At 42.6% G+C, this 9,399-nt stretch overlaps 1 protein-coding gene across 1 annotated transcript; it reads right to left on the minus strand.

Annotated features, from left to right (window-relative positions):
- NAAA (N-acylethanolamine acid amidase) lies at window positions 1-9,399 on the minus strand. Its single transcript, XM_050320610.1, has 11 exons — window positions 9,198-9,399; window positions 8,918-9,082; window positions 7,310-7,436; window positions 6,487-6,577; window positions 4,730-4,806; window positions 4,077-4,249; window positions 3,259-3,321; window positions 2,644-2,710; window positions 2,104-2,132; window positions 1,106-1,202; window positions 1-346 (listed from the first exon to the last, which is right to left on the minus strand). Exons 1-10 carry the CDS (start codon window positions 9,365-9,367, stop codon window positions 1,127-1,129), a joined length of 1,038 nt encoding a protein of 345 aa, XP_050176567.1. The 5' UTR covers window positions 9,368-9,399; the 3' UTR covers window positions 1-346; window positions 1,106-1,126.

Consider the following 9,399-nt stretch of genomic DNA (forward strand, 5'->3'; position numbering starts at 1 on the left):
TCAGTCTATCAGCAGCATCTTTTTATTTCATCATGTTCAGACCTACCAGCCATGTAAAGTACAAAATTTATTTGTTAGCACAGAACTACATTGCAGTTACACAACTCTTACCAAAACCAGTAAAAGCCATTTTTAACCAGTCACATCTGCTACAACATCAGTTACAATAAAATTCAAACACCCATTACAGTTCATTAAGAGGATCCCCCGCAGCACTTCAAAGAGTTAACAAGTCACTGTTTCCCAAATGGTTCACATAATTAGTAAGCCACAACGACTGTACTGCTCCCAGGAGTTATTTTAAAAGCATATGCTGATCTTGCAAAGCTTCAGCTTTTCACCCAGTCTGTCGAAATAGAAAAATAGATAAGAGAGCACAGGTTGGTACAGAGTTACAAAAACCCAAACTCTGTATAATCTCTAAAAGGAATTACTCTTGCTAAAATCAGATCTGAATTAACTGCTACAAATATAATAGTAATAATAATTTAAAAAAAAACACCTTTAAGCTGGAATGCAGTTTCTTGTGCTCCTGCCAAAGTCATGCAATCCAAGTTTCTTGGCATATAAATTATCATAACTGTATCTTTCTCTAAGTACATTGAAACTGCCACATGAAGCACCTTGTGAGATCAAGGACTTGGACTTGCTCTGCAAATTGACAGAACAAATCCCTCAGGGTGCTGCTCACATTGTCACTGCTGAGCAACTGTTGCCAGTGAAGCTCAATTTTTTCTGGTGCTAATGCACCACCCCCTGCTGCTGGGATTCCTATCGAGCACCTGGAGACAAGGGAGTGCTGGAGTGGGGACTGCTAAAACCACCCAAAACATTGCTAGAGACCTCAAGTCACACCACCTACCCCTCATTCCTTTCAGATCAAGCACTTTCCCTAAGATAATCTCCAAGAGTTTCACTAAGCAAGCCAATACTTACTAATCTTTAAAACAACAAGGGAAGGTATTTACCCAAGGGCAATACACAAACCGAGGACAGAGTCAGGACTTCAGACTAGGTCACTGGAGTGCCACTGCAGCACAGTCATCCCTCAGTGACTCTGCAGCCAAAGTGGTTGTTTAAAGTGCAGGTACAACATGCTACTTACACCTCTGCTCCTTACAGCTCTTCACTGCTCAGTTCGGATCCATGTCTGGTACTTGGCAGGAAACGCAGCACTCATCACTGTGGTGTACACTGTGTTACTGGCAGGGAGAGAGGAAGAGTCAGGGACATCCCAAAGGCTGCAACACTAATTTACACTGCTAGCAGAGCAGCTTGAGTGGAAACAAATCTTCTGCTTAGGTACAGAAGGGTTAGAAAGACTGAGGAAAGCTGATGGAGTTGAAGGCTTCCAGCACAGATTTTTAGTGTTCTCTCCCCATTCAGTACAGCAAAGCAATGGTATTTCCACATCCATTTCATTACTATATTAAACAATTGGTACTGTTCATCTCAGCTGTGACAGATACAAACTCTTCTTTCCTAATTTCCTCACATTTACAAGACAGAGGAGAAGAGGTCCGGGTATTAACTTAGAGGAAGCCACTGCAAAGCTCTAAAGAGAATGAGTGATCCAGAGAATATATTGATCTCTGTGTAAAGCATAACAGGATAACCTGTGTGTTGCAAAGCTGTCATTTCTGCAACAATACAGAACAGGATACTGAAATAAATCTCTCGACAACATAGTAAATCATACATAAAAGTTTGCCCCATTTACTTTTTTTCTTTTTACACATCAAGCAGACCTACATCAGAATAACAAAAAAGAAGCCACTCTCAGTGTTAACACCAACCCAAACAATGGACAAACAACTCAGTGGACAGTCCAGCTGCTCCTCCAAAGGAGTAATTTTTTTCACTACTTCAAAGCAACTACCCACTACCAGACTGAGTCCAACCAAGCGTAGCTCTTTGCATGGAGGGGCAGACCCATGACAAAGGGTGTTACAGAAGTGAAAACAGTGACACAAACGCCAGCCAAAATCTCAGCTGGGAAGCCACAAGACAGACACACAGCGAGACCCTCAGGAAGCTTTGATTGACTTGGAAATGGCCTGGGGCATAAACAGGAGACACAGATCATCTCAATCTAATACTTACTTGTTTAAGACTGGCTTCACTGACAACACCTGTACAGAAAGTTTGAAGAGTTGTCATTTTGGTAGATGAAAAGGGAATTAAAAGGCTATTTAGAAACAGCAGCAGGGTGAAGTTATAGAAGCGATAATGTGAAGTAAAGAGTTTTCCAGCTTTTTTTACCATCCAGCCATTTCACAGAATTACTTTCAAAAGCCCTCTGAAATATCCATTTCAATTCCCAAAGCTAACTGGTAGATACCAGTCATGTCTAACACTGCCTGCTGTGACATCAATGGTTTTGCCTGAAATAAGGAACTACAAAGATGATGGGATTCACCTCTTGCACTTTCCACCTGGATTGGCAGACTATTACAAAACACCTACACACAGGAATTCAGAAGCATTTTAACAAACTTGGTCTTCACCTCTCCAGAGGTGACTCTGCAGTACAGCTTGTTCCCCACAAAAAAGGCACAGCTTTTTAGATCCCTGACCAAACTACTGCATTTCTGCTTTGACAACAGTTGAAGTGAAAATCATAATGCAGAATTAAAGAAATACCTTAAAGAGTGTATCAAAATTGATGTTCTGCTGTCCAGTAGCATTGAGAGCTTTGATGGCTGCAGTTCTGCAAGAAAACAGAGTATCATTAACACACTTTCCTATCCCAAAGGCTACAAAACACCAACACAAACTTCTCACTTAGGGCCTTGACACTGAAATACTTGCTTTGCCTAAAATAACCCTGAGTTGTGTGACAAGACCTGGTCTCACACTGAAGCTACTCTTACTAATCCCTTGAGTACAGAACCTGCCAGTCCCTCTCTGCATACTACACAGCCTAATAAAGTCCACATGTGAGCACCTTCCTAGTGCCATCAAATACTTTTGCACTGTGCATTTAAATCATTTCCCTTTTACTAAAGTTTACTTGAAGTTTTTGGCCCCAAGCCTTCCCCGGCAATTTCTCATTTATGCTAAGCCATGCCTCACAGACTTTGCCCTGGCATCTGGGAATATTGCCCTTCCCCTTACCTATTCTCTCCAGAGTAGCATTACAGCAAGTAAATAAGCTGCCTGCTCAAGGAGATAACACCTGCCCAGAGAAGGAGACACCCAAACCTGTAAGCTCTTTCAAAATGGGAGTGTTCAGTCGCCACAGAGCTCCCAGTTTACCTGCGATCATCAAAAGGAGGAGGGGTGGTCCAGTGGTCATAGTTTGTCTCCACACGAAACCACCTGTGACCAAAAGGGAAGAGGTGAATCAGCAGGAAATCCTTTCAGGCCAATCATCAGCATCTCTGCATTGCCAAAATGAAAAACATCCCTCAAAAGCCACTTCCCTGTGTCTTTTGCAAGCCCAAGAGCCTTGTATAGATATAGATAACAGCCTGGATCATCAGGTATGGAACATAAATGGAGTAACCCCTGAACTCCTGCTGGCTCGTGACAAAACTACCACTGACTACAGTAACACACCTTCAGAAGTATGGTTGGAAAAGCAATGGGTCTGCAAGTGATGCAGCCTGCAGCATTCCATCTGCCTGTTTGCATTAGTGCCCTTTATCCTCATAGGGCAGTTCTGTACCATCACCTTCCTATATTAAGCTACTGATTTTAAAAAACTAGATAGAAACTGTTATTTTTGTGCCTTTAGCCTTCTACCACATTGGGCCACAACTGATTTCCAGTTGCTGAGTTTAGTAGTGCAATACTTGGCAGACAGATGGCAAGAGCCCTCAAGTCTTGCCTCCTTTGGAGGCTGGCTAAAAAATGGAAGAAATGCTTCACACTGGCCCAACCTGACAAGGTGGTGCAATTCCTTCTCCAGGAGATGGAACTGGCATTCCTTTCTGAGGGTTTCAGGCTTTCCCTGTGCAGCTGTAAGCATTACCACCAAGTGCCTGGATCTCTCCAGAAAGTTGTAACTAACCAAACCTATCACTCAGGAGGGAATGAAAGCAAAGAAAATAAAGCAGTTTTTTCCTACTTACGCTCCACCCAAAGGATCCAGAGGCCAGAGATCTGCTGGCCCTTTTCTGTTCCTTGTTATGACCATGCCTTCTTTGGGTGACACACCTCCCACAATATAGTAAACTTCAGCAATGATGGGAATGTCAGCCAGTCTGAGAACAGCTGACTGGAAATCCTCTGCTCTGCTCAGGGTCTGATGCAAAAAAGGAGATGACAGTGAGGTCAAGTACAGAAACAAGCACTGGCACAACTTCAGAATCAAAAAGGTCCAGCCTGTCTGGAAATGGTCAATGACTCAAGCACTACTTGAGAAAAGTATCAGTATAGTAACATATCAAATAACCCCTGGGAACAGGTATTCACATCTAAGAGTGCTACTGTCTTAACTGGTCATAACAAATCACAACTAGATGAAATAGTCCCTAGGAAGGAAGTCTTGGCACAGCTTCACCAGGACTTCTGGCACTGATTAGAGATCACTCCCTTGAAGGACTGGAATTGCCTCTCATTTACTGACAATTCAGGGACAACACTTAGCTTCTCTTGTGAAATCTATTTACTTATCAAACCAGTAAGTTTTCTGTGCAACTGAAAGTTGGCAGATGCAATTTTACCTTGAGTTTCAGCACAAACGACATAACCGAAATGTGAGAAAGTAACCCAGTGCACTTACATCCCGGACCAGCCAGCTGACAGGGTAATTCCGATTGAGGAAAGCAGCTATGGCATTTTCCCACCACCTACCACCATCTGGGGAGAAAAAGGTAATTACTATACATGCAGTATCCATACAGACAATGAAACAAGACAGCTGCCTATCAGCACAAGATGTTAATATTTTATGGGAGAAAGGCCAACAAGGAGCACAACATCCTGATGGAATGTAAATAGACAACCTAATCCCAACTGACATTCAGCCACAGTAGCTGGATTAACACCCCTGTTTTCCAGAAAGTATCTCAGACCTGTAATGAAAAGAGTGATAATAATCTCTATAATCTGCTAAAAAACAGTAGTGATAGTGTTTGTGTTACCGAGAACATTAGGAGAAGTAAGAAAAACAGAAGGGCAAGTTTATTTTCTTCACACATCAAAACCACAGGAAAGCCACCAGAATCAATATGCTTGTCACTTGATAGATCTTCACCCTAATTTAGTCACTCCCCCTTCCCAACCACAATCCACATGCTTATTTCCCTTAATTTGTTGTTCAGTCGGAGTGAACTAAAAAAAGACCTTTTAGTTCAGATAAATCAGCACACAGCATCAACCAATTTACAGAAGTGAAGCATGTGTGGAATGAACAGACATAAGTCTTTGGTTCACAAGATTTCTTAAGTCAGGCCTTTACAGAGACTTGATACCCTTGGGACTATTTCTAAGCTGAACTAAAAGTAATTTGCATCTCTAAGTATGAGCCCAAGACACTCCAGCTTTGAAAGGATTAAATAACTACTTTGGTATCAGAAGCAGTATGTGTGTCAGCTATGGAAAGAATTTAGTGACTCCAACAAGGCTACATTAACAAAGGAAACAAGAATCCAGAGGTCCATGTGCTCCATACCAGAACCCCTACTCAGAGATAATGTCTGTGTAACATGTACAGTGAATATTGTTTGTGTATCGAGTTTGAATTTCAAAAACAGAGTGTCCAATTAAGAGATTAAAAAGCCAAAAATGCTTATCACCATCACAAGAGAAAAATAACTATTTTCTGTGTTGGCTCTGAAACTACACTGTTGCCAGTTCAAACGATCAGCCAATAAAGAACAAAGTGTCAGCTTCTTTAAACAAACTTGAAAAGGGAGGGGGATGGAAGATATGAACCCCAAGCTTTGAAATGGATTTAACTAACAATACTTGTGACACTGCAGTACCAATGGAAGAGAGGCAGTGACCTTGGCCTTCCTCATTGCTCCAAGTTTTAGTTTTCAGCAGTGACATCTCTCAACTTCCCTCTATTACTGATCTTGCTCAGTTGCCCTTCCCCAAAATCTGTCTTACACTTATCTTCCCATCCTCTTTCCAAGTGCCATATAAGGACAGACAGTGGAATACAGCACAAGGGTCACAGAATCAGGAAGCAGCTGTTTCTTCGTTATCCAATCTGCATCTTGTTCTGTCAGCCCTTACTCTGCCACCTCCAGCTGTGACTCTTGACCAGACCTCAGTTAGCCTTCCAAAGCTCTCCCCAGGGCTCTTCCTGTCCGTTGACACTTTCAGCTCAGATGACAAATACCTCCTCCTGCACAGCAGCCAAAAACTGTCAGCATGTGCACTTTGACTCCGCTGAGGGCAAAGCAAGTTGTTCCATTTCAGATCCTTCCTGGCAACCTTAACCTCACTTTTCCCTCTGGGGGAGAAGCGCCAGGGCAGGCAACAATCAACAACAGTGCACACAGTGTAAAGTGTAGAAGACATTTCATTTACCTCGTTCATCCCCAGAGATTGTGAACTTGTGTGGACTTTGTCCAGTCCATAAGCCTACATAGCCAAGAAATGTGGTGCCTTGGTAGGCTACCTGAAACCAGGAAACAGTCAGCACATCAGCATTCCAGAACAGAATGGGACTTAAAATATTGCTAACATTTGGAAGCAGCACCCTTTTCCTTCTTTCTGTGACTCTCATACCTACTTGCTATAAAATACTGTGCCTTAAATTACAGTAAAACTTGCCAAGTAAATTATAAAAAGAATGAGGTCTCAAATTCACTGCATTTCATTTGTTAGTGATCACCAGCTGCTACAAGAGTTTAGCTCAAATTAGCAAGCAGCCAAGCAAGAAACGAACAGTGAGCTTTCCATTTGCAAAACAGACTAATGAATGTGAATAAATCCACATTAAGACTGTACTAGCAGCTAATTCATCTTTTGAAATCTTGACCCAAAACCACACACATTGGTCACAAAAACTAGAAAGGTCTAAAAAGTAAGCCTTAGAACTGATCCCTGCCAAAACTGATCTCATTTTCTGTAGTACTTTTCTTAGTATCTTGACATTTTTTTCTTTCAACATGTCCTTAGAAATAACGATCTTGAGATATTTTATTATGCTGTTCTATTTTCTCCAATCCATCACCATCAACTGGATGTCCAGAAAGTAAAGAAAACCAGCATTCATCCCACACTCCTGGAGACTGTGCTGCTCTAACAATCCAGTCTGTGTGGGATGGGAGCCACATTCCTACATTAAATCCCCCTATCTAAGCAGCTATGGGACAGACCACCCAGCTGAGCCAATCCCAGACCATACCTGCCCACTCTTTATAAACTGCACATCAACTGTGATCTTGCTCAATAGATCATCAAAATCATAATCCAGGTTTCGACCATGGTAGATGTTCCCTTTGTCATCCTGAGCAACAATGCTTGTACAGAACCTGCAAACACATCAGACAAAAATCAGTGAATAAAGAGCTACGACAGTGCTTTCAATGTTATAGTCAAAATAGATCAACCTTTCAGGAGAAACTGGGTTCTGCTAACTATTTTATTAATGTTTCCATGCAAATAGGAGTTTGCTCAAAGTCCAGTGACACACTACAGTCAGGAAATCAGGTCAGAAACCACAGAGCAGGCAGAGAGCAGTACTTCAACTTGGGAAAAGTCATTATTTCCTTTTTTTTTCTAAATCACAAAAACACCCACAAAGTGTCCTGCTCTCTGTTTAAATTTGATAATTTCACTTCAATTTGGATCATATTTCTATTTGTAGTCACGATTAGATAAGTTCAAACTAAATCCTTTCAGTGAAACTGATGCAAACAGTTGTTCAAGTAAGAGACTAATCTCTAGAACAAGTGTGCTCTAATCCCTTGTGTAACACTTTTAGTTTTATTGAAAAGGGCTTTTTTTTGGAGTATATTCCATTAGCAGGAAATTAACAACTTATTTCCTCTAGAGTTATAAGTTTCTTCTCAGTGATACATAATGCATAACCTTATCTCTCAAAAATATAAAGATAAAAAATTCCTCATGCAACTAGGTTGTTGTTCTCAGTTGAGGGTTTTTTTTTTTTAGAATCCAAGCTCAGAAAGTTGCATGGATTTTACCAGGGCCAAACATGATAGGTATCCTTTGTGAAACACTGACAGAGGCAGCATTTCAATAAGTATCATGTACAATATTGCTTACTAAAAAAGGATCACTAACTGAATATCACATATTAAAAAAAACAAACAATTGAAATGCAGGGAAGTGACTGTATACCCTGGATTTTCATAAAATCTGTATGAAAAAATATTTTTAGTATGCTCAGAGGCAACCTCAAGTGTTCATTATTCTTGTGTACGTGCTTCTAAAGCAAAAGAATGGAATGAAACTATTTTTTCCACTGATGTTTTGATTTCTGTCAAATATTTTAGCCATTTTCCATTATGCAAATCAGAGTGACATGATGCAGTCATTGTGAACGTTCATCCACAAAGCGGTTTAGAGTAACTTTCTCAGACAAACAGTTAAAATAATGAAATGGCAAGTAATCATTCTAGCTGCCTTTTGGGTGATTTTACATGACAGAAGATTACCTTACATGACCTTTAAAGATAAACCACCCCAACTACTTTGAATGGAGGGCTCTACCTTATTAGCAGAAATTTTCAGACTTTTGTACACTTACATAGATGTACGCACACAAGAACACAACAGCTAGATTTTACTTTCACTAAGCCATATAAAACAACGTTCTCTTTCCATTCTGGATCCAAACAGCCTAACGGGAATGAAACCTTCCAGCTGAAGATATGGTACTGTCCGAGAAGGAACAGCAAAAGTGACCTGCCTTGCTATGCCTCCTCCCACGCTGAACTGCCCCAGGTTCTACCCCTGCTCATACCAGACGCTGTAAGTACCACACACTTACGCAGTGGACTCGTAGGCGAAGTTGAGCAGGATTCCGTCTCCCAGACTGATTCCCAGTGCTCGGCACATCCCCACAATCTCCCCCGCGAAGGGCTGCGGCATGAATTGCTCCAGCTCCGCTGCTATGGGCCGGATGACCTGGTGCACCCATTTCGGGACGCTCTCGCTGCAAAACACCCGCGGCGTTAGCCGAGCGAGGGACAGTGGTGTCAGCAGCTCAACCCCGCACCTCCCCGTCAGCGCGTCCCGGGCGCTGCGAGCACCCCCCGCGCGGCACTCACTCGATGACCCGGGCCACGGCGGCGCGCAGGAAGGCGGGGTCGAAGTGTCTCAGCACGGGCAGCCAGCGCTGCTCGGCCGGGCTGTCCAAGCTCACGTTGCAGCGCAGCGGGGCCGCCGCCGCGGCCGCCCCGCACAGCAGCGCCAGTAGCGCCCACGGCCCGCAGCCCATGGCGCAGCACAGCGCGGGGCTCGCGGCCAGCC

The sequence above is a fragment of the Myiozetetes cayanensis genome, unplaced genomic scaffold (assembly GCF_022539395.1).
Source record: "Myiozetetes cayanensis isolate MyiCay16 unplaced genomic scaffold, myiCay2020 scf24, whole genome shotgun sequence".
In the NCBI taxonomy this organism is placed as follows: Eukaryota; Metazoa; Chordata; class Aves; order Passeriformes; family Tyrannidae; genus Myiozetetes; species Myiozetetes cayanensis.

What these genes read in the sequence shown, in the direction of transcription:
- NAAA (XM_050320610.1), bottom strand. Translation starts at nt 9,367, where the DNA reads ATGGGCTGCGGGCCGTGGGCGCTACTGGCGCTGCTGTGCGGGGCGGCC. An exon ending in AGTTTATAAAGAGTGGGCAG is followed by an intron (nt 6,578 to 7,309) that starts GTATGGTCTGGG and finishes TCCTGGTTTCAG; the next exon opens with GTAGCCTACCAAGGCACCAC. An exon ending in CCTCCTTTTGATGATCGCAG is followed by an intron (nt 2,711 to 3,258) that starts GTAAACTGGGAG and finishes GTTTTCTTGCAG; the next exon opens with AACTGCAGCCATCAAAGCTC.